The 26,118-nt window shown below is 43.9% G+C and overlaps 1 protein-coding gene across 2 annotated transcripts in view; it reads right to left on the minus strand.

Moving 5' to 3' along the window:
• Positions 1-4,559: 4,559 nt before the first annotated feature.
• Positions 4,560-26,118, minus strand: part of CARS1 (cysteinyl-tRNA synthetase 1) — a 69,804-nt gene continuing 48,245 nt past the window's right edge. For both annotated transcript variants that reach the window (XM_073604149.1, XM_073604148.1), the window contains 5 exons: positions 22,108-22,188; positions 20,655-20,722; positions 11,092-11,151; positions 9,112-9,195; positions 4,560-5,005 (listed from right to left, as the gene is read on the minus strand). In XM_073604149.1, coding sequence (XP_073460250.1) covers positions 4,871-5,005; positions 9,112-9,195; positions 11,092-11,151; positions 20,655-20,722; positions 22,108-22,188 — 428 coding nt within the window. In that variant the 3' untranslated portion in view covers positions 4,560-4,870. The remainder of the gene's footprint in view (positions 5,006-9,111; positions 9,196-11,091; positions 11,152-20,654; positions 20,723-22,107; positions 22,189-26,118) is intronic.

Genomic DNA, 26,118 nt, shown 5'->3' on the forward strand with positions numbered 1-26,118 from the left:
ATCTGAAGCCAGACTGTATTTCTTCCTGGATCTCATCCTTGCAGATCTCGCACATGCTCAGTGCAGCACAAGCAGTGTAATAGGTTTCAGGTCAGGTTTCCATAGCAACGGCAGTTTCAGAGGAAGTTGCCGCCCCTTCCCAGAAGGCATTGCAAACAGGAAATGATGCGATGGGCCGCGGCCAGGGAGGAGGAAGTGAAAAATGAATACAGCAGATATACAGGAGGTGCAGAGAAAAAAAAATAAAAAAAATACAATTTGTTTACAGTGCACAGTTTAGTGAGGGATGCTGAAGAGTTGTAAAAGTGGGTGGAACTCCACCTTAATGCATTAACCACTTACCGACCGCCTCACGCAGATATACTGCGGCAGAATGGCACGTACAGGCAAACTAATGTACCTGTACGTTGCCCATTAAGAGGCGGCCTGCGGCAAGCTCCGTGAGTCGGGTCGCGGGTCCCGCGGACTGGATCGCTGCGGGGATACCCGCGATCGTCTCACGGAGAGGAAGAACGGGGAGATGCTGATGTAAACAAGCATCTCCACGTTCTGCCTAGTGACACTGTCACTGATCTCTGCTCCCTGTGATCGGGAGCGGTGATCAGTGTCGTGTCACACATAGCCTCTCCCCCCCAGTTAGAAACACTCCCTAGGACACACTTAACCCCTCCCCGCCCCCTAGTGGTTAACCCCTTCACTGCCAGTGTCATTTACACAGGAATCAGTGCATTTTTATAGCACTGATTGCTGTATAAATGACAATAGTCCCAAAAAAGTGTCAAAATATTTCCGATGTGTCTGTCATAACGTCGCAGTCACAATAAAAATCATTGATCGCCGCCATTACTAGTAAAAAAAAATATATTAATAAAAATGCCATAAAACTATCCCCTATTTTGTAAATGCTATAACTTTTGCGCAAACCAATCAATAAACGCTTATTGCGATTTTTTTTAACCAAAAATATGCAGAAGAATACGCATCGGCCTAAACTGTGGAAAAAATATGTTTTTATATATATTTTTGGGGGATATTTATTATAGCAAAATGTAAAAAATATTGCGTTTTTTTTCAAAATGGTCGCTCTTTTTTTGTAGCGCAAAAAATAAAAACCGCAGAGGTGATTAAATACCACCAAAAGAAAGCTCTATTTGCGGGGAAAAGAAAAGGACATCAATTTTGTTTGGGAGCCATGTTGCACGACCGCGCAATTGTCAGTTAAAGCGATGCAGTGCCGAATCGCAAAAAGTGCTCTGGTCAGGAAGGGGGCAAATTCTTCCAGGGCTGAAGTGGTTAAGATAAAAAGCCTTCTGTATGCAGCAGCCCCCCAAATACATGAGGTCCTTCTAGCTCCAGCGATGTTGTAGGAATGTCTCGGCCCTCCGGGACTCCCCTCCTCATTGGCTGAGACAGCAGCGCGGTGCCATTGGCTCCCACTGCTGTCAAAGTCAGTCAGACAATGAGAATAGAGAGGGGGCGGGGCCAGCATGCAGCTTCCTTGTCTGAATGGACAGAGCTGTGACTCAAGCTGCTTGCTGTGGGGGGCACCCAACAGGAGGGAGGGGCCAGGAGAGCCGAAGAGGGACCCGAGAAGAGGAGGAGCCGGGCTGCTCTGTGCAAATCCACTGCAACAGAGGAGGTAAGTATAAGAGGTTTGTTATTTTTAATTAAAAAAAATAAATAAAATGAAGACTTTACAATCACTTTAAATCACATTGCTAATTGGATATTGTACTTGTTTGTAGCCTAAATACTGATATTTGCACTGTAATTTTGTAACTTATGGAAATGCCATTAAAAACTCGGCTGTGCCAGTAAATTTTTTGTGTCAGTAAATTTAAATCTGGTAGGAAGGCAACACTGCCTGTCAGGTCTTTAAACATATCAAAATGTCACTCCCCTGCAAAAGAAGAAGTAATATACCTGTGTCTCCCTCCTTCCTTAATTTCAGCACTGCAGGCTCAGTCTCTGGCATTTTAGGCCTCACTCACTCAGTAATGCATGTTGAAGTCAATGACATGCAGCTGGCTGCACAGATCTCCACATGCATTACTGAGTGTACAACCGTGTGGGTCTGATGCATGGATCAGAAAACAGACCAAGTCCTGATCCATGCATCATACACTATATTGCCAAAAGTATTGGGACGCCTGCCTTTACACAAACATGAACTTTAATGGCATCCCAGTCTTAGTCCGTAGGGTTCAATATTGAGTTGGCTCCGCCCTTTGCAGCTATAACAGGTTCAACTCTTCTGGGAAGGCCGTCCACAAGGTTTAGGAGTGTGTCTATGGGAATGTTTGACAGTTCTTCTAGAAGCACATTTGTGAGGTCAGGCTCTGATGTTGGACGAGAAGGCCTGGCTCGCAGTCTCCGCTCTAATTCATGCCAAAGGTGTTTTTTCGGGTGGAGGTCAGGACTCTGTGCAGGCCAGTCAAGTTCCTCCACCCCAAACTCGCTCATCCATGTCTTTATGGACAAGTGACTCATGCAGATAGCAGAGAAACTCTGCAGCAGACAGAAACGTGCTCTGGATTGAGACAAGTCCACACTATAGAGGGATATGCCTTGTTTATAGTTCATGTCTGAGATTTTAAACCACTTTACTTAAAAGTACATACAAAGGCTCCTTTGTAGCAGCCAAAAACAGTTCCCAATCCAGTTACTATGTGATGCATACACCTTAAAAACAAAAAAAACTTTCTTTACCCACTTCAACTATCCTTGTCTCTCACATGCTCTCCCTCTCAGACACTGCAGCTCACAGTAGGAGGGTTTCGGCAGAATAGGCACAGCAGTCAATCCAGAGGATGTAGGCGGAGCCAAGTGTAGCCAGGTGACGATTGACAAGCTAAAGCAGGGGTCTCAAACTGGCGACCTTCCAGCTGTTGGAAAACTACAAGTCCCATCATGCCTCTGTCTGTGGAAGTCATGCTTGTAACTGTCAGCCTTGCAATGCCTCATGGGGCTTGGAGTTTCGCAACAGCTGGAGGGCCGCCACTTTGAGACCCCAGAGCTAAAGACTTGTGAATCAGCAGGGACAATGCTGATCGCCACAAACCCTACAACATCTTCTGATCCCTCTGTAGTGCAAACAGACATGAGTGTGACACCACTGCTCTGAATTCATGAGCAGTGCAGCTATGTTGTCACCCAAGGAAGGTGCATTAGGTGGACTTCACTGACAGGATCAACAGGTATATGTGAGAGTTTTCAGGGGGAGGAAGTGAAAACCGTAAAGGGCAGATGTGCTTACTATTTAAGTGGTTGTAAAGCAGGGGTCTCAAACTGGCGTCCCTCCAGCTGTTGCAAAAGTCCCATGAGGCATTGCAAGGCTGACAGTTACAAGCATGACTCCCACAGGCAGAGGCCTGATGGGACTTGTAGTTCTGCAACAGCTGGAGGGACATCAGTTTGAGACCCCTGTTGTAAACCCTTCCATATACCCAGTGAAGTGGGCTGAACTCAGGTGATAGACAGAGATGAAACAAATGCTCCTACATAAGTTTTACGTGTTTATCTGCAGTCTTCTCTTCTCTACATCTGTTCAAAGTGCAAAATTATTTTACAGCTTGTCTTAACTGTCAGAAAGCAGGGGGCGGAGAGCTGAAATTACTCACGGCAGAGCTCAGTAAGAGGAGAGTTTTGAGAGCCGACTGGAGGAAAGGGACACACACCCCCTGCTCACAAGAACAGAGCCGAGGCTGTCAATCACAGGCTGTGTGCTGGAGATCCCTCCCATCACCTTTTTTCTCTTGGTGACAGTAAAACTTGTCACTATACACAGGGGTCTACCTGGACTGAGATCTACCTGGACAACATGGAGAAAAAAAAGCAAAGATCCTAAGGGGGGGGGGGGGTATGTCCTCTGCTCCCCTCCCCCTCCCACAGTAATGTTCTATATCTCCCAATGCTGTTTCCTCTACCCTCCTCACATTACCTCTCCCTCCACTGTAGTGTCCTCTGCCCCCTTCACCCTCACTCTAGCGTCCTCTGCCCCCTTTCTCCCCCCAGTAGTGTCTTCCTGTACCCCCCAAAACAGTGTCTGACTCCCTTCACATCCAGTCCCCCCCCCCCCCCGTAGTATCCTCTGTCCCCACTCCAACAGTGTACCCCCCCCAGTGCTGTATAGGTAGCACTTACCTGCCAGGTGTGTTCATCAGAGTGGAGATCAGGAGACAGCTTAGTGCTGGTGGAAGGTGGGAGCGGGAGTTCATAATAGCAAGCTGGTGATTGGTTGCTAGGACCATCTAGCAACCAATTACGGAGCAGCTCCCAACCTCCAGTTAACAGAAGAGCCGGGGAGGTTGGGGGAGGCAGATCCGTGGTCACAAACCACTTGTTGGCACCTCGATCCCCTCCCCCCTCCCTCCGTGGTTGACTCCCACCTATAGACGGATATGTTTTATCCATATTTCATGTCTGTGGTTTGGAACCATTGTAAGTGCTGCAGCACATATTTTCTCTTTTATGGGGGGGGGGGTCCATGGTTCTACTTTCTTTTTCAACTTTAGCTGGATTGTGCCTTTAAAGTGTTTAAATCAGTAGACACAGCACAGGACGTTCTATACCGTGTTTATTACGTATGATTGACAGTATATATTACTGGTGGTTTAATCCCTGTTGCTGATCAGCAATAACAGTCAAGTTAGTACAGGTTGTGTGCCCCCCCCCCCTCCCCCACTCAGAGGGGGCGGTATGATAGTGATTATTATCTGGCTCATAGATCCTAGAAGCCATTTTTGTTGAATATGGCCGCACCCCCCCAACAATGAAATACATTCCCCACTGCAGGACAGCATAGAAAAATAAATACAGTTGTGGTCCTACAACCAATCGTTTGTTCACAGTGTTCCCGTCGATGATGTCATCATTTAGCATTTCCATTTTGAACCATCTGCAGATATTCTTTGTAAAGTTTTTCTTGAGTTTCATACAACTTTCTGAGTTTTTTGGCCTGGCCTTTGCTTAGCTCCTTGCCCTCTGTATCATGCGTGGGAAACCCCTGAAGGAAAAAAAAAACGATGACATGTTAATTAGATGTTTGATAAAGTCTCACATTTTTTTTTCTGTAAGCTTTCGAGGTTGGAGCGGACTGAGTGACACAAGGCATAGGACACAAAGTACAAGATTCTGTAATATCTAAACATTCTGACACAGGGACGTTAAACTGAAATTAAAGTGGTTCTAAAGGCTAAAGGTTTTTTGACCTTCATGTATTCTATGCATGAAGGTCAAATCTGTGCAGCAGCCCCCCCTAAATACTTACCTGAGCACCATCTCAATTCAGCGATGTGCACGAGTGCCTTGGCTCTCCAGGTACTCTCCCTCCTTATTGGCTCACGCTGCTGTCAATCACAGCCACTGTGATAATCAGGAGAGAGAGAGAGGGTGGGGCTGAGCCGTGGCTGTGTGCGAGAATGGAAAGAGCCGCAGCTTGGAAGCGAGCCTGCTCAGGTGCCCCCACTGCAAAATGCTTGCTTTGGGGGCACTCTGAAGGAGGGGGGGGCCAGGAGCGTTGGTGGGGGACCCAAGATGAAGAGGATCCGGGCTGCTCTGTGCAAAACCATTACACAGAGCAGGTAAGTAGAGCATGTTTGGTTTTTTTTTTTTGTTGTTTTGTTTTTGTATTTTTTTTTAAATAACAGACTTTAAAATGGTTCTAAACCTACTTTTAAAAAAAAAAAATGAAATAAATATATCTCTATCCTGCTCAGTACAATGCTTTTTTGCACAGAGCAGCCCCGATCCTCTTCTTCTGGGGCCCCCTGCCGTGCGCTTCAGGCCCTCCTCTTCTAGGGTCCCCTGCTGTCGCTCTAGGCCCCTCCACTTTAGTGGGTACCCCCATGAAAAGGTGATTTCCTGTATCATGTACAGTCTCTGACCATCTCCTATATCATGTCTGCAGTCTCTGACCATCTCTTGTATCATGTCTGCAGTCTCTGACCATCTCTTGTATCATGTCTGCAGTCTCTGACCATCTCTTGTATCATGTCTGCAGTCTCTGACCATCTCTTGTATCATGTCTGCAGTCTCTGACCATCTCTTGTATCATGTCTGCAGTCTCTGACCATCTCTTGTATCATGTCTGCAGTCTCTGACCATCTCTTGTATCATGTCTGCAGTCTCTGACCATCTCCTGCACTATGTCTGCAGTCTCTGACCATCTCTTGTATCATGTCTGCAGTCTCTGACCATCTCTTGTATCATGTCTGCAGTCTCTGACCATCTCTTGTATCATGTCTGCAGTCTCTGACCATCTCTTGTATCATGTCTGCAGTCTCTGACCATCTCTTGTATCATGTCTGCAGTCTCTGATCACATCTTGTATCATGTCTGCAGTCTCTGATCACATCTTGTATTGCCGTGATCATTAGAGCAAGAGCAATAATTCTAGCAAAAGACCTCCTCTGTAACCCTAAACAGGTAACCTGTAGAAATTTTTAAGTGCCAAAGTTTGTCGCCATTCCACGAGCGGGTGCATTTTTGAAGCATTACATGTTGGGTATCAATTTACTCGGCGTAACAATATCTTTCACAATAAAAAAAAAAAATTGTGCCAACTTTACTGTTGTCTTATTTTTTAATTAAAAAAAAGTGAATTTTTTTTTTTTTAATTGCGTTGTAAGACCACTGCGCAAATTTGGTGTGAAAAACTATTGCAATGACTGCCATTTTATTCTCTAGGGTGTCTGAAAAAAAAAACATATATAATGTTTGGGGTTCTAAGTAATTTTCTAGCAAAAAAACTGATTTTAACTTGTAAACAACAGATCTCAAAAAGAGGTTCTGTCCAGAAGTGGTTAAATAGGTGAATGAAGCCAACCTTTACATCAGTCCAAGTCTCTTCTGGGATGATTCCGGATTTACTGACAGGTACATCTGTCCTGCTTCAGCTGATTTTGCATTCTAATAGACTATTATGAAAAGGGAAGCGGTTGTTCTGATGTGAACAAAAGCCTGTTGACACAGGCCCGGCGCTTATAAAATACTTCCCGTGTTCTATCACGTGTCGGCACATAAAACATCTGATGACTTTTCATTGCATTTTTGGACGCTCTTTTATTTAGCAGAGTGTACAAGTGCAGCTAGGAAAACACGTCGTATATGAATCAAATACTCATGTAAATAATAAAGTGTCTACCCGGTGCACTGTGGGGAATTAACTGCATACTGACAGCCATACTGCGTTCTTAAATTTGAATAATATTTGAATAACTCACATGGGAAATACTGGAAAAAAAAAAAGTGTGTGTTGAACACAATTTTTTTCTTTATAAAATAACAGAAGTTCGCCTCCAGTATGAAAACATCTAGAATAAAACGCTCAGTTTTTCCTCACCATTATCAAGCCGTTTCAGACCAGTTTTTGAAAATGGAAGTTGGACTCCAAGGGCTCGTTTCCATTAGCATTACAGTATGAAGAATAATCCACGGTAGATTGCTTTTCAGAGGGCGTTTGACAAGCAGCTGGGACTGGAGGCATTATGTAGTCTCTTTACTGGCTGTTTTAACCCCTAAAAGCCTGCACCACCACACTGCAACTGCGGGATTTGTATGCAGTTACAGGGCAGTTGTGTCACAGTCCCATTCACTTGAATGGGTTGAGTTTGGTGAACGTTACTGCCTGCTGAACGCGACAGGAGGTATAACTCTTACCACAAAGCATCTCAGCCACAGCAAGTATGCAACCCCATCTGGCTGCCTTGGCAGCTTAAGGGGGGTGGTCAGGCTAAGGTGGTAAAAACACAATGCAACTGCCCGTTTTTACCAACCACCAGTGTAAACTTAGTCTTAGGGCATATTCTGGTATGGCAGTCTCTGACCATCACTTGCATCTTGTCCACAGCCTCTGACCATCTTTGATATCATGTCCAGTCTCTGACTATCCTTTGTCCACAGTCTCTGGCCATCTCCAGTATCATGTCTGCAGTCTCTGGCCATCTCCTGTATCATGTCTGCAGTCTCTGGCCAACTCCTGTATCATGTCTGCAGTCTCTGGCCAACTCCTGTATCATGTCTGCAGTCTCTGACCATCTCCTGTATCATGTCTGCAGTCTCTGGCCAACTCCTGTATCATGTCTGCCGTCTCTGGCCTTCTCCTGTATCATGTCTGCAGTCTCTGGCCAACTCCTGTATCATGTCTGCCGTCTCTGGCCTTCTCCTGTATCATGTCTACAGTCTCTGATCATCTCCTGTATCATGTCTGCAGTCTCTGACCATCTCTTGTATCATGTCTGCAGTCTCTGACCATCTCTTGTATTATGTCTGCAGTCTCTGACCATCTCTTGTATCATGTCTGCAGTCTCTGACCATCTCTTGTATCATGTCTTCAGTCTCTGACCATATCCTGTACCATGGTAACCTAAAGCACTAGCTCTCCCAACAAATTGCTGGAGTCACCTGAGAGAGGGAGGGAGGTCTACACTTTACTAAAAGTAAGGTTGTCCTTTAAAGAGTAGCTCCACTTTTGTTGAGAAAAAAAAACAAAAAATATTCCCCTCTGGGTAATCTATGTACATTGCAAGGATTTTAACAAATTTAGTTGCAGATTCCTACCTTTTGTTATTCTGAGGAATGAGCTGTTTGTCTGTGTCCATAAAAGTGATTTTACAATTTACAATTAATTCAGCTGCTGCACTTGCAGGGTTCTAATGAGGAAAATGTCAGGGTCTGCATCCCTTTAGATGTGATTTCCCTTTGGGGGTATCTCACCAAAAAGGAGATTTTTGTTGCAGATGATGCTCAAAAACTGACTTGTATCTTAGTGCAGACTTCTGGGAGATTCAGCGAGCCAATCACAGAAGCAGGAGATTTAATTTCGGTGGGGGGGGGGGGGGGGTGTTCTGTATACCATCCGTGTACAGAAAACCTCAAGGTGGCCATATTGCATTTTACAGAAAACTGACTTGTGTAGCAATTGTATACACTAAATTATATATATTTTTAAGTTGCTATTTTTTTTTTCCCCCACGAAAATAGAGTCACCCTTTAAGCACCTTTCAACAAAAGCTTAGTGAGTTGTACAATCAAACTGTAACATTTGCTGTCGGCTTCAGATCCAAAACGTCTGTTTAGCTCCATCAAACCCAATAGTTTGTGGCTACTCACATTTTCATCAAACTTGGAGTATTTGTCAGTCTCTGCTTTAAACATTTCACCAGGGCAGATCTTCATCTTAGATAGTTTTGCAGCCTGCGGAAACACATTGTGAAATGAAAAATAAAATTGACACACACACTGCCAGGAAGTCTCTGTAGCTTCACTCGTGTATGGTATGTGGTAAAGAGAACAGCGGAGGAAATAAGATTGGCTGCCGTTGTTTTATTGCTCCAAGCAGATATAAAAGACACACATTCATGCATCTCTGTAATCATTAAATGTACTTTTTAAATGCAAGCAGTGCAAATACCTGAATCTGACCTGGTATCGGCTTCTTGCTGTACAGCAAGGCTCAGACTAGGGGGGGTGGGAAGAAGCACGTGGAGCCAATCAGTAATGCCACAGTGCAGCGGTCGTTAACCGCTTTGGGTGTAGCCAATTTTTCCAGGGACTTGGGGGGGGGGGGGGGGGTTCATGGAGTCTCACAACCCCCCCCTTATACATGCCCCCCATCACAGTGCCCCTTGCAGTCATGGGCCACCCCCCATCACAGTGCCCCTTGCAGTCATGGGCCACCCCCCCATCACAGCGCCCCTTGCAGTCATGGGCCATCCCCCCCATCATGTTGCCCCCTGCAGTCATGGGCCACCCCCCCCATCATGTTGCCCCTTGCAGTCATGGGCCACCCCCCCCCATCATGTTGCCCCTTGCAGTCATGGGCCATCCCCCCATCACAGTGCCCCTTGCAGTCATGGGCCATCCCCCCCATCACAGTGCCCCTTGCAGTCATGGGCCATCCCCCCATCACAGTGCCCCTTGCAGTCATGGGCCATCCCCCCCATCATGTTGCCCCCTGCAGTCATGGGCCACCCCCCATCATGTTGCCCCCTGCAGTCATGGGCCACCCCCCATCATGTTGCCCCCTGCAGTCATGGGCCACCCCCCATCATGTTGCCCCCTGCAGTCATGGGCCACCCCCCATCATGTTGCCCCCTGCAGTCATGGGCCATCCCCCCCATCACAGCGCCCCTTGCAGTCATGGGCCATCCCCCCCATCACAGCGCCCCTTGCAGTCATGGGCCATCCCCCCCATCACAGCGCCCCTTGCAGTCATGGGCCATCCCCCCCATCACAGCGCCCCTTGCAGTCATGGGCCATCCCCCCCATCACAGCGCCCCTTGCAGTCATGGGCCATCCAAAACCCCCTGAATATTGCTAAGTCACCTGTAGGGAGGGGTGAATAATGATATATCAGAAATGAGTATAATATAGATTATATAAATTATATGATATAATTATATCATTATTCACCCCTCCCTACAGGTGACTTGGCAATATTCGGGGGGTTTTGGATATGTGGATGCAATATACTGCCGGATCTCATTCCTCACATAATTTTAACACTGTTTTTGCCCTCAGACTCACATCATGAGGTAGGGCCCTTTGGTTTTTGTTTCAGTGAATGTCTCATGCTTTTCATTTAACTGCAGTCCTAGATATACACAAGATATACTCTACTTATACCTGTTGTATTAATCTGTATCTTTTTCTGTCTCTGTTGCACAACTAAAAAGTTGTCGAATTATAGGTTCTTATATTTTAAAAAAATGAACCCCCACGTTCTTTCCTGAAGAAGCCATATGGCGAAACATGTAGAAAAAACATGAACATGACTAAAATGTAATCATTGTCATTAATAGTATGCTTTGCACACATCTATGGCTATGACTGTATTGTATGTATTGTTTTTATGACGTTGTTCATTTAATATAAATTTGTACATATATTTTTTTACATATTGTTGTCTGAATGCTTTGCACCTATAAAGTCCCATATCTCCCAAATGTTTCTTCTTGTCTAAAACGGGATGTTGGTGCCATATCTTATGTAAATTCTGACACTGATTTCTGACCACATCATTTACCAGTGGAAAAGGGATATAGTTTCTGTATATTATGGAATGTCAGATTTGTATTTCTGCAGACTCACCTCTTGTTCCTGCTTTTTCCTAGCAGCCTCCTCCTTCTTCCTTTTCTTCTCTTCTTCTGCCTGGAAATATATATATATATATATGATGACCATTTATTTGGAGTATGACTAGTCTTGTTTATTAAAGGGGTTACGACAGGTTGAGAACACTCAGGATTTTACCTGACAAAGTGTCAAGATAATGCCGAGAGTAAATAGCGAGTCTTGGCAGGAACAATCGTTGCCATTGTTAGCCTTTAAATGCCAACTCCACCTAGATTGACATTTCAGTTCTGGATTAAGCAGCAGTAGTTTAATCCCCTGACAGCATCTTATAATTCGGAAGCTCCAGCGGTGAGATTTTCTTTGTGTCCCCTCCCACAAGGGCATAAAAATGGGGTCACCTTCTGGCAGGTGGACTCAGGAGCTAAGTATTCATTTTATGTTATTGCTGTACTGTATACAGTGCCCTGAAAAAGTATTCATACCCCTTGAAATTTTGCCCATTTTGTCATGTTACAGCCAAAAACGTAAATGTATTTTATTGGGATTTTATGTGATAGACCAACACAAAGTGGCACATAATTGTGAAGTGGAAGGAAAATGATAAATGGTTTTCCACATTTTTTACAAATAAATATGTGAAAAGTGTGGGGGGGCATTTGTATGGCGCCCCGCCGGAGTCAATACTTTGTAGAACCCCCTTTCTCTGCAATTACAGGTGCAAGTCTTTTTGGGGATGTCTCTACCAGCTTTGCACATCTAGAGAGGGACATTTCTGCCCATTCTTTTTTGCAAAATATCTCAAGCTCTGTCAGATTGGATGGAGAGCGTCTGTGAACAGCAATTTTCAAGTCTTTCCACAGATTCTCAGTTGGATTTAGGTCTGGCCTGTGACTGGGCCATTCTAACACATGAATATGCTTTGATCTAAACCATTCCATTGTAGCTCTGGCTGTATGTTTAGGGTCGTTGTCCTGCTGGAAGGTGAACCTCCGCCCCAGTCTCAAGTCTTTTGCAGACTCTAACAGGTTTTCTTCTAAGATTGTCCTGTATTTGGCTTCATTCATCTTCCCATCAACTCTGACCAGCTTCCCTGTCCCTGCTGAAGAAAAGCATTGCCACACCAGGATGCTGCCACCACCACGTTTCACAGTGTGGATGGTGTGTTCAGGGTGATGTGCCGTGTTCGTTTTCTGCCACACATAGCGTTTTGCTTTTAGAACAAAAGGTTCAATGTTGGTCTCATCTGACCAGATCACCTTCTTCCACATGTTTGCTGTGTAATTGCCACATGGCTTCTCACAAACTACAAACAGGACTTCTTATGACTTTCTTTCAACAATGTCTTTCTTCTTGTCACTCTTCCATAAAGGGCAGATTTGTGGAGAGCACGACTAATAGTTGTCCTGTGGACAGATTCTCCCACCTGAGCTGTGGATCTCTGCAGCTCCTCCAGAGTTACCATGGGCCTCTTGGCTCTTCTCTGATGAATGCTCTCCTTGCCCGGCCGGTCAGTTTAGGTGGACGGCCATGTCTTGGTAGGTTTGCAGTTGTGCCATACTCTTTCCATTTTTGGATGATGGATTGAACAGAGCTCCGTGAGATGTTCAAAGCTTGGGATATTGTTTTATAACCTAACCCTGCTTTATACTCCTCCACAACGTTATCCCTGACCTGTCTGGTGTGTTCCTTGGCCTTCGTGTTGCTGTTTGTTCATTAAGGTTCTCTAACAAACCTCTGAGGGCTTCACAGAACAGCTGTATTTATACTGAGATTAAATTACACACAAGTAGACTATTTACTAATTAGGTGACTACTGAAGGCAATTGATTCCACTAGATTTTAGTTAGGGGTATCAGAGTAAAGAAGGGCTGAATACAAATGTACACCACACTTTTCAAATTTTTATTTGTAAAACAATGTTGAAAACCATTTATCATTTTCCTTCCACTTCACAATTATGTGCCACTTTGTGTTGGTCTATCACATAAAACGCCGATAAAATACATTTACGTTTTTGGTTGAAACATGACAAAATGTGGGAAAAATATCAAGGGGTATGAATACTTTTTCAAGGCACTGTATGTTTGTGTGACACCATCATTTGGCTTAGTATTGTACATAAAGGGGGAGATTTACTTAAATTGGAGAGTGCAAAATCTGGTGCAGCTCTGCAAAAAAACTCAGCTTCCAGGTTTAAGCCTAGGTTTCCACTACTGTGTCCTGAAAGTTGTGCGATTTTGATGCGACTTGAAGCAATTAATCTTGAGTTCTATGGACCTCGTCGCATCAAAGTTGGACCAAAGTAGTTCAGGGACTACTTTGAAGTCGCTGCGACTTGATGACAAACAGATATGAACGGTGCTCATTGGAAATCATGGGGTACGACTTGTCTTGCGACTTTGCAGTCCCGAGTCGCAGGACAAGTTGCACAAGTGAAAACGCTTAGGCTCGGTTCACACTGCCGCAACTTGGGATCCATCTTGTGAGACCCCAAGTGACATGACAAGTGAAATCCTGTTAGTCAGGCTTGGTTCACACTACTGTGGACCTGAAAATCTTGCAAGTTATGGTGCGGCTTTGCCAGGTGAATTCCTAGCAACTTGATGCGACTTTAGAAGTAAACTTTCGGGAATGCCTGGGTAATCTTGCTATAATGTCAGATGTAGAGGAACCTTTTCTAAAGTCGGAGTGACTTCAGTAGTGCCAATTAGGACAGCTCTCATGGACTAACATGGGGTTTCACATGTCACGCGATTTAGGGTCTCACAAGTCGCGGCAGTATGAACCGAGACTCAACAAGAGCGCTCTTAATTAGCACTACTGAAGTCACTCCAAACTTAGAAAAGATTCCTGTACTACTTCAATGTGACTTCTATCCGACTTGTGCCCATAGACTTTAATGGAACAAAGGTATACAGATTAGTAGGATTTTTACTAACCCTCCAATGGACTCAAATACTTCACATAATATTAAAAATAAATACAAAAAACTTTATTTCATCCAATTAAAAACTTTGATAAAATCATATATCAAAAATGCAAGAACATTCATACTACCAATCATTCCCCACTGAGGGGATGGAGATTGTTTAACAAGGTAGTCTTTTGAGATTAGGTAAGAAAGGTCAACGAGTTTCACAGGGGGCAACCGCTTCCTCAGGACCTCCTATCTTATACACAGATACAGTGGAAAAAAGTTCTTGCTACAGCCGTGTAAAATTCAGTTAACATATGGTTGGATCACCAGTGTGGACAAGGTGACTATGTTAGGTGTGAATAAAGTGTCGCCGGCCCGTGGGAGGATTAACAAATCCCTGGACGCAAGACTACAAGACTCTATAGAGGGAGTCACCGGTCACCATGTCTAAAAGAAAACATCAAATCCTAAAGCCGAATGAATATTGTTCCAAACAGGGATAGGAAGAGGGGAGCCCAGCACCTCAAATAAAGATTTGCATGTACCACATGGAGTAACTTGTATACTGACGTCCAAAACGATTGGACATCAACGAGCAATAAACAAAAGACCAAGGCAGAACTGGGGCCAGGATTCATTCTTGTGTTGATGATATCAGTTTAAGGAGCTTCCGAAGTCATTCAAAATTCATCAAATCAGTGCATTAGACCTGCAGGTGACCTGCTTCTGACCTGCTTTAAGTGGGTTTAACATTCACATAGGACTTGCTAAACATCCTTGAAGAAAAAAAAAAAAAAAAAAAAAAAAAAAAAAAAAAAAGGATACTGCACAAGTCTAGAGGCAGCAGAGCGCCACCTGCTGGTGGCCACTTTAAAGGCAGCCAGATGAAAGCCAAGTGCTGCTAGCAGTAATTTCGAGGAAATGTCCCAGTGCTCTCCAGATCTGACCGTTACCAGCAAGAGCTACATTATTGTTCACTGTTGTAATTTATGCAGCTTGTGTGCATCTTCATTTTGCATAATTATTACTATTTACAAATATTTAAGCATGCAAACAAAGCATATATTTTATCACTATATATATATATATATATATATATATATATATATATATATATATATATATATATACACACACATACACACACACATACACACACATATACACACACATACATATATATACATACATACACACACACACACACACCTCAAACCAAGGTTTTACTGTATAGTGCAACCTGAAAGAATTCACAGCATTTCACTTTTTCCACATTTTGTCACATTACAGCCTTATTCCAAAATGGATTCAATTTTCCGTGAAAGAAGATGCTTTGAAATTTTTGCAAATGAAATAAAAAATATATAAAATCCCATGTACATAAAGTATTACATCCTTTGCCATGACACTCAAAATTGAGCTCAGGTCCATCCTGTTTCCACTGATCATCCTTGAGATGTTTCTACAACTTGATTGGAGTCCACCTGTGATAAATTCAGTTGATTGGACATGATTTGGAAATGCACACACCTGTCTATATAAGGTCTCACAGTTAACAGTGCATGTCAGAGCACAAACCAAGCCATGAAGTCCAAGGAATTGTCTGTAGACCTCCAAGACAGGATTGTATGGAGGCACAGATCTGGGGAAGGGTACAGAAACATTTCTGCAGCATTGAAGGTCCCAATGAGCACAGTTGTCTCCATCATCCGTAAATGGAAGAAGTTTGGAACCAACAGGACTATTCCGAGAGCGGGCCGCCCAGCCAAACTGAGCGATCGGGGGAGAAAGGCCTTAGTCAGAGAGGTGACCAAGAACCCGATGGTCACTCTGACAGAGCTCCAGCATTTCTCTGTGGAACCTTCCAGAAGAACAACCATCTCTGCAGCACTCCACCAATCAGGCCTGTATGGTAGAGTGGCCAGACGGAAGCCACTCCTCAGTAAAAGGCACATGACAGCCCACCTGGAGTTTGTCAAAAGGTACCTGAAGGATTTTCAGACCATGAGAAACTGAAAAAAAAAAATTCTCTGGCTTGATGCTCTTTGGCCTGAATGGCAAGCATCATGTCTGGAGGAAAGCAGGCACCGCTCATCACCTAGTCAATACCATCCCTACAGTGGAGCATGGTGGTGGCAACATCATGCTGTGGGAACGTTTTTCAGCGACAGGAACTGGGAGACTAGTCAGGATCGAGGGAAAGAAGAATACAGCAACGTACAGAGACATCCTTGATGAAAACCTGCTCCAGAGCGCTCTGGACCTCAGACTGGGGTGAAGGTTCATCTTCCAACAGGCCAACGACCTTAAGCACACAGCCGAGATAACAAAGGAGTGGCTACGGGACAACTCTGTGAATGTCCTTGAGTGGCCCAGTCAGAGCCCAGACTTGAACCCGATTAAACATCTCTGTAGAGATCTGAAAATGGCTGTGCACCGACTATCCCCATCCAACCTGATGGAGCTTGAGAGGTCCTGCAAAGAAGAATGGGAGAAAATGTCCAAAAATAGGAGCGCCGAGCTTGTAGCATCATACTCACAAAGACTTGAGGCTGTAATTGGTGCTTCCCCAAAGTATTGAGCAAAGGCTGCGAATACTTATGTACATGGGATTTTTTTTTTAGTTTTTTTTAACAAATTTGCAAAGATTTCAAACAAACTTATTTCACATTATGGGGGATTGTTTGTAGAATTTTGAGGAAAATAATGAATTTAATCCACTTAGGAACAAGGCTGTAACATAAAAAATGTGCCGTGAATACTTTCCAGATGTGTGTGTGTGTTTTTTTTTTTTTTTTTTTACACAAACATGTGACTGCATTATATGAGGTATTTTATACAGTAACTTCATACTAGAGGTTTGTGTACCACATTAAAGAAAAAAACACCAGCTTCGGTGACATATTCTCATAGGGTTTCCTGTGCATCGTCTACACCTGTCACCAAGGCTCGCGTTTCTATGGCAGGGGACAGTGAGCTGTGTGGGTGGAAATCCCCCTCTGAAGGCGAAGCTTGCATTTCACAATCCTCAAACATTTGTGCAGAGAAATTCCCTGACACAGCTGGTGAGATACAGCTGTAGATTTCAGAAAATGTCTCATATGACTTTACGGCCAGAGGCCATTCACAGAAAGACAGCAACTATTGCTCTGGAGGATGACTAGGGTGGCCTTTGTCCCCAGATTCCTTTCTGTGCATGCATGTCCTGACTGCATTTCCATTAAACATTGAAATTCTGCATTTAACACCTTCCTGGTGAGGGCTATCAATAGGTTTAAAAACCAGAACTGGAGGGAGCTTGAAGCAGCATTTTCCCCAGGATAATGTATAAATGCTTGACTCAGTTACTCTTCATTTATTTATCCCAGGAAGACAGCTAAAGCTGATCTCCATGTTCAGAGCATTTTTTCCTCCAACAATAGGTGCAGGAACTCACCTTTTCCCCGCCGCTACCCACCTCCGAGCACTGTCCCTTGGTTCCATCCCCCACCCACCTCCCAGTACCACCCCTTTTAGACAATACAGAACCAAGTATCATTTTGTGGTGCCAAGTAATTTTGTATGGAATTTGGCAATGATATCAAGAAAAGCAGTAAAATAGATCCCCTTCAGCCAGCAACAATAGATCCCCCTAACAACAATGTACCACCCACAACAAAATTCCCTCCCCATCAGCAACAATAGACTCCCGGCAGCATCAACAGATCTCCGCACAGCCAGCATTAATAGACTCTCTAGCAGCCATCAACAATAGACCCCTCCCCCAAGAGTAGATGTCCGTCACCAACAACTGACCCCCCCAGCAACACAAGACCCACCCTTAGCAACAATAGACCTCCTCAGCAACAATGGCCCCCCCTGCAAAAATAGATCCCCTCCAGCTAGAATAGATCCCCCAACAGTGAGCATCAATAACCTGCAGCACACTCCAGCACCCCTTTCCATTACATACAGTCAGTCCAGGAGGTGCCGGAACTGCGTTCCCTCACGTTCCCGCTGAAAAAAACCCCTGTCCATGTTACATTTAATTTTAAATGGTTTGTTTGGACCAAGCCAGTCCAAACAAACTATTTACTTAACAGTATATGCTATTAACTATTTAACAGTATATGCTAATAACTATTTACTTAACAGTATATGCTTTGTGTAGCTACATACAGCACTGTGTTCTGGCAGTGGGATAAGAAACTTCCCGTTCTGCTCCTGGATCAAAATCCAGCTGGGCTGAGCAATCCAGAGGAAGCTTTCTATGCTATGAATGAATACAAATCTTCCTCTGATTGGCTGAGGTGGGGAGACGGGCTGATGACGTCACAAACTCCACATCAGGGGAAGCTTCGTATTAGTTCATAGAATACAAAGTTTCCCGTGAATGACTGGGCAGCACTCAGCTCAACACAATTTTGTTCTGGGAGCAAGATGGGAAGATCTCATCTGTCTGTCGGAATTTAGTGCAGTATACTGTATATACCGTATTTGTCGGCTTATAACACGCACTTTTTTCCCCTTAAAATGGGAAAATCGTGGGTGCGTGTTATACACCAATCCCTGCTGTCTCTGAGGGAAGAGGAGCGAGCACCACTGAATTACATAGAGCCGCGATCTCCTGTGTACCGTTGCTCCGTCACTCACAGCCACTACTTGTAAAAGTATTCATACCCCTTGAAATTTTCCACATTTTGTCATGTTACAACCAAAAACGTAAATGTATTTTATTGGGATTTTATGTGATAGACCAACACAAAGTGTCACATAATTGTGAAGTGGGAGGAAAATGATAAATGGTTTTCAAACTTTTTTTTTACAAATAAATATGTGAAAAGTGTGGGGTACACTTGTATTCTGCCCCCCGGAGTCAATACTTTGTAGAACCGCCTTTCACTGCAATTACAGCTGCAAGTCTTTTTGGGGATGTCTCTACCAGCTTTGCACATCTAGAGAGGGCCATTTTTGCCCATTCTTCTTCTTTGTAAAATATCTCAAGTTCTGTCAGATTGGATGGAGAGTGTCTGTGAGCAGCAATTTTCAAGTCTTGCCACAGATTCTCAATTGGATTTAGGTCTGGACTTTGACTGGGCCATTCTAACACATGAATATGCTTTGATCTAAACCATTCCATTGTAGCTCTGGCTGTATGTTTAGGAATCGTTGTCCTGCTGGAAGGTGAATCTCCGCCCCAGTCTAAAGGCTTTTAGAGATTCCAACAGGTTTTAAGATTACTTTATTTGGCTCCATCCATCTTCCCATCAACTCTGACCAGCTTCCCTGTCCCTGCTGAAGAAAAGCATCCCCACAACATGATGCTGCCAACACCATGTTTCACAGTGGGGATGGTGTGTTCAGGGTGATGTGCAGTGTTAGTTTTCCACCACACATAGCGTTTTGCTTTTAGGCCAAAAAATACAATTTTGGTCTCACCTGACCAGAGCACCTTCTTCCACATGTTTGCTGTGTCCCCCACATGGCTGCTTGCAAACTGCAAACAGGACTTCTTATGGCTTTCTTTCAGCAATGTCTTTCTTCTTGTCACTCTTCCATAAAGGTCAGATTTGTGGAGAACACGACTAATAGTTGTCCTGTGGACAGATTCTCCCACCTGAGCTGTGGATCTCTGCAGCTCCTCCAGAGTTACCATGGGCCTCTTGGCTCTTCTCTGATGAATGCTCTCCTTGCCCAGCCTGTCAGTTTAGGTGGACGGCCATGTCTTGGTAGGTTTGCAGTTGTGCCATACTCTTTCCATTTTTGGATGATGGATTGAACAGAGCTCTGTGAGATGTTCAAAGCTTGGGATATTTTATTATAACCCAACCCTGCTTTAAACTTCTCCACAACTTTATCCCTGACCTGTCAAGTGTGTTCCTTGGCATTCATGATGCTGTTTGTTCAATAAAGTTCTCTAACAAACCTCTGACGGCTTCGCAGAACAGCTGTATTTATACTGAGATGAAATTACACACAGGTGGACTCTATTTATGAATTAGGTGACTTCTGAAGGCAATAGGTTCACTAGATTTCAGTTAGGGGTATCAGAGTAAAAGGGGGCTGAATACAAATGTACACCACACTTTTCACATATTTATTTGTAAAAAAACGTTGAAAACCATTTATCAATTTTCCTTCCACTTCACAATTATGTGCCACTTTGTGTTGGTCTATCACATAAAATCCCAATAAAATACATTTACGTTTTTGGTGGTAACATGACAAAATGTGGAAAGTGTCAAGGGGTATGAATACTTTTTCAAGGCACTGTATATAGCGCTGTCAGTTTATGCAGCTCTTTACATTTATATTGCACATTCACATCAGTCCCTGCCCTTAAAGAGCTTACAATGTAAGGTCCCAAACTCACACCCATACATACAGATACACATACTAGGGCCAATTTAAACAGGAGCCAATTAACCTACCAGCATGTCTTTGGAGTGTGGGAGGAAACCGGAGTATCAAGAGGAAACCCAGGCAAGCGCAGGGAGAAAATGCAAACTCCAGGCAGGTAGTGTCATGGTTGGGATTTAAACCGGTGACCCTAGTGCTGCTAGGCGGAAGTGCTAACCACACTAGTTAGAGAGCCATTGGTTTTTAAAAAGAGTTACTAAACTAGCATTAAAATAAACACTAGTGATTTTTTATCATGACTAAAACAGATCGTTTCATTTACCTTCTTCTTTTCTTCCTTTTCCTTTAGCAGAGTCTCTTTGTCCACAAGTTTGACCACCGTTGGCAGACCTGAGAAAGCAGACTATTTAAAATATACTTATACTCACAAGAAGCTTAGACAACTAAAGTGAGACTAATGGCTACATACATATATGTCTGTCTGCTTAAAAAAACACTGCTTTTTTTTTCTTGTGTTGTTTTTTTTTTCTTTTTTTTATATACTATTTGATAATTTTTGATATTTAGTAATTTAGTCATATAACTATAAAAAATAAATTGTTTTTGTTTGTACAACTATATAAAAAAAAAAAAAAAAAAAAAAAAAAAAAAGAAAACTGCTCCCTCCCCTTTTCCTACCTATGCTGTATATTTTTTGTAAAAGATATGTTTGTACATTTTTTTTTTTTTTTAATCTGCTCCGGCCTGGATAAGTGATGCAGAACTAGTGGCTTCACAAATTGAATGGCTGCTGCAGGGAAGAGGAGGAAGCACCGATAATGGAGAGGAAATGGAAGCGAGAGGGTGATGCCGCGGCTACCGCAATTCAGCGCCGTTGTCAAGCGATCCGTGACGCATGGGAGTCGCTGCTTTTGCTTCAAGTGACAGCACCAGAGCAAATCAGAATAAAAAAGGTATTTACGCATCGCTTTTACACACACTATAAAGAATAGGTAGGAGGAGGGGGTAGCAGTGTTTTTGAGCAAAGATGTATGTAGAGCTGGGCGATTTTCTCCCCAAAAACTCGATTCACGATTTGAATCAAGTTTTTTTTTTTTCTTTGATGCACACCGCGCCGGTCCTGAGGAGCTGCGGGCAGGAGTTTTTAGGTGAGGCCGCAGCTTTGGCCTAGTCCGCAGCGTCCGGCCTCGTGGACTAGGCGGAAGCCGCGGCCTCACCTAAAAACTCCTGCCCGCAGCTCTTCCAGACCGGCGCGTGTCAGCACTGGTCCTGGTGATAAAAAAAAAAAAAAAAAATCTAAAAAATCGATTTGCTGAAAATTTGAATCGATTTGACCTCTTGATTCAAGATTCAAATCGATTTTTTCCCCAGCCCTACATATATGTAGCCCTTACTTCCACTTTAACCATTGCAGGAATACAGAGATGGCAGGGCTTTCTTTTACTGCACCCACCCCCTCCCAATTCTGCCTCTGCAAGGTCCAGAAAATACTATACAAATACTGACTTTCTATAAGTCAATAGCTGCACATGACTGAGCTCCACCTAACCACCTTTATATTAACTACTTAAAGTCTGCTCTATAACAGTTTTACTGCTACAGGTCGGCACCTCTGCACCGGATAACATATATATACACGCGATCCGGGTCTTCCGGGTAGTGGGCGCCAAGAAATCATAAATTCTGCCAGGGTATGTAAACTTATGAGCACAACTGTATATGTATTTTAACTGTGTATCTAGCCGATTGTCTAGCGTCCCATAACAATCTGTTACCTTCATGGTCTTCCAGCCGCACTCCAAGTTCCGGCAGGACGTCGTCTCGAAGGGCATCACACAGATTCAACACCCCCAACACTGAAAGAGGAAAAAAAAAAAATCCAACAAACTTGCAAAGTCTCACAAACACATGGTATATGAAAATTCCAATATAGACCCCACAGAAGAATACCCGGGTCTGATTGTACCAGAACTGCATGGAAGGAAGTGTTTACATTATCTATAGTGACAACATGTCAGGTATGTGGTTTCCATTGCAGGTTAGACCCCTTTCACACTGGGGCGGTTTTTGCAGGCGTTATTGCGCTAAAAATACCGCCTGTGAACCGACCCAAAACAGCCGCTGCTGTTTGTTCAGTGTGAAAGCCCGAGGGCTTTCACACTGAAGCGGTGCGCTTGCAGGAGAAGAAAAAAACTCCTGCAAACCGCATCTTTGGAGCGGGGAAGGAGCACTGTGTATTCACCGCTCCTAAACCGCTCCTGCCCATTGAAATCAATGGGGCAGCGCGGCTATACCGCGGCAATACCGCGGCTATAGCCGCGCTATTCGAGCGGTTTTAATCCTTTTTCGGCCGCCAGCGGGGGTTAAAACCGCACCGCTAGCGGCCGAATACAGCTGCAAAAACAACGGTAAAACAGCGCTAAAAATAGCGCTGTTTTACCGCCGACGCCCCCACCGCCCCAGTGTGAAAGGGGCCTAAGGGAATGAAATAAGAAACTGATCTGTTGTTATGGACACAGACCCTTTCTTAAGTTCGATAAAACTTGCCAAAATTAAAATGGCACAAAACGCATTGCATCTGTTCCTGCCATTTTAATTATTAATTTATTTGGAACTGTAGAAAATGGGGGTCCACCAACAGTATTGGTAAATACATAAGTGCATAAAAATGTGGGGCTTAATAATCATGTGCAATGCCAATTTCGATTAGGAGTGGGGAGGGTTTTGATTTTTTTCTAAATACAGTATAGTTATATAAGTCTTTCATTGTATGACTCCTGAAGGGGGAACAATGGTTAATTGTAATGAATCAGTAAAGTGGGATTATGAAAGAGACAGATTTGGTGTGAAATTGATGAAGTGCTGATCGGAATTTAGTATTTCATCTACTGGCTAAGATTCCATCTATCTATGTTGGCACTTTCTATTAGACAGCCCATGCATTACCTTTGCTTTAATGCTTCCATCCCTAACCTAAAAAAGGCAAAATATTTGCTCCCTAAAATAAAATACAAATATCAATACAAATTTTCTATACGAATGAAATATGAAAGTATACAACACTAATCCATAAAAGAGGAAAACGCATTTAAAAATAAAAATGTGAACATTTAAAAAAAAATTCACTTTAAACTGAATACAAACACTTAAAGGGGTTGCAAAGGTTCAGGGCTTAAAAAAACAAAACCCAAACATGTCATACTTACCTCCGCTGTGCAGTTGGTTTTGCACAGATGGCCCTGATCCTCCTCTTCTCGGATCCCTCAGCGGTGCTCCTGGCTCCTCCTCTTCTCAAGTGCCCCATCGGAGATGCACTCTCCTTCGGGACACCCGTGCGGGCGCGCTCCCATGTCCTGCTTCTATTGACAAAGAAAGCAGGACTCGGCCCCACTCCCCAGGTCATTGGATTTGATTGACAGCAGCGGGAGCCAATAGCTGCGCTGCTATCAATCTTTCAAATCAGGACGCGAGACACAGGCCAGAGCTGCAGCCACTGCCTGTCCCCCCCCCCCCCCCCCATTCCCCACCATGACAGCAGTACAGGGAGTAGTTCCCTGTACTAGCTGTCAGTTTTTTAAAACAGCGGGGCTCCGTCCACATGTGTGAATGAATTCCAAGTCCGACATTCTTTGTGACTGTCGGCTTGTAGTTCTCAATGAACTACCACGGTGTTGTGCAGCGTCGTGGTAGTTTATTGATTCTTCCCGTCAGTGAAGCTTGCCCGTTCCCCATCCAAGAAATGAGGCAGGCTTTATACGACTTCCTGCAGCTTCTAATTCACATTGTGAGAAGCTCACAGTGTGCAGTGAATTAAGAGTAATAAACAGTGCCAAAGACCCTACTAGGTCCTATAAAAGTGTAGTCTTCTGGTGAGGGAACCTTTCACAACAAATCAAATACCAAAAAAAAAATAAAACAAATACACTATGGATATGGGCTCTACCTATTACCATGATCCTCCAAATATGATGAAGAAAAATAACCAGTTGTCACTACTGTGTTGAACATACTGTTTGCTTACCTCTAAACATACGCCAGCTCGTGTTGAAATATACCGTATTTATCGGCGTATAACACGCACCCCAAGTTTAGGAGGGAATTTTAAGGAAATAAACTTTTAGGAGAGAAGTTTAAGGAAAAAAACTTACATTAAAATGCCCATAAATGCAGCCTTATCGTGTCCATCTGCAGCCTTGTCAGTGTCATTGCAGCCTTTTCAGTGTTATTGCAGCCTTGCCCCAGTGTCCATTGCAGCCTTGTCAGTGCAGCTTTGCACCAGTGCAGAATTGTCAGTGCAGCTTTGCCCCAGTGCAGCCTTGTCAGTGCAGCTTTGCCCCAGTGCAGCCTTGTGAGTGGAGCTTTGCCCCAGTGCAGCCTTGTGAGTGGAGCTTTGCCCCAGTGCAGCCTTGTCAGTGGAGCTTTGCCCCAGTGCAGCCTTGTCAGTGGAGCTTTGCCCCAGTGCAGCCTTGTCAGTGGAGCTTTGCCCCAGTGCAGCCTTGTCAGTGGAGCTTTGCCCCAGTGCAGCCTTGTCAGTGGAGCCTTGCCCCAGTGCAGCCTTGTCAGTGCAGCCTTGCCCCCAGTGTCCATTACATGCTTGGACAGATCGCTTGAAAGATCGCCGCCGACATACACATAGCATGTAGTTTTAAATATGGCGCCGCGGAGTTCGGAGGGACTCGCGGAGCTGAACGAGCGCCGCAGAGATACACATAGTCGAGTGTACTCGGCTCTTTCTGGCGCCGCTCATAGTCCCGCCCTATGATGGACATAACACAGGTCCAATGGCGGGACTGGGCGGGACTGTGAGCGGCGCCGGAAAGAGCCGAGAACACTCGACTATGTGTATCTCGGCGGCGCTCGTTCAGCTCCGCCGAGTCCCTCCGAACTCCGCGGCGCCATATTTAAAACTACACGCTATGTGAATGTCGGCTGCGATCGCTCCGATAGATCACAATTAGCAGGGATCGGCGTATAACACGCACCCACGATTTTGCCCTGATTTTAAGGGGAAAAAAGTGCGTGTTATACACCGATAAATACGGTAATCAAGATCTTTATTTCCTATAGAATTAGAGTATTTGTACATGCATGACCCCTTAAAAAAAAAAAAAAAAAAATTATATATATATATATACACACAGTAATGGAATTTAAGGAGGCCATCAAAATAATAAATTGAATTATCACGTTAAATTTATATTTTGGTGGAAACCTTAATTTCCATTACTGTATGTTTTCTTGAAGGGTTCATGCACGTACAAATACTCTAATTCTATAGGTCAAATGGGTGGAGTAAAGGCAGAAGGTTAGATATAAAAATAGGGAGTGGCGCTGTGCATAAAGGATGTGTTGGTATATAATGATTATCTAAGAATGATGATAAATGTGTCTATGTGACATACTATAGGGAACGGCAATAAACAATAACGCTTTGGATACAATGGTATATATCCCTCATAAAATTAAGTAGGTGCTGAATAATAAAATAAAAAATTATTGATATAAGTAAACATTAGGTGCAGCCGTAATCCTATATGCAAAGATAAACACTAATGATCCCTAGTGGTGTAGTATAATGTGAATGATAAGTGGTAAGTGCAAAAGTGTCGTCACACGGACGTCATCGGAGGCGCTCCGATCACAACAGGGGACTATCATCTTCCCCCATCTCCTTCCTTTGCACGAGTGGCTGATCTGGATCGAGGAACTGAATTGGAGGGGATATCAACATACAAGGATTTGATTGGCACCTGGTATATAAACATCTTATGCTTATACCCCTGCAG

This window comes from Aquarana catesbeiana, linkage group LG11 (genome assembly GCF_042186555.1).
Source record: "Aquarana catesbeiana isolate 2022-GZ linkage group LG11, ASM4218655v1, whole genome shotgun sequence".
Taxonomy (NCBI): Eukaryota; Metazoa; Chordata; class Amphibia; order Anura; family Ranidae; genus Aquarana; species Aquarana catesbeiana.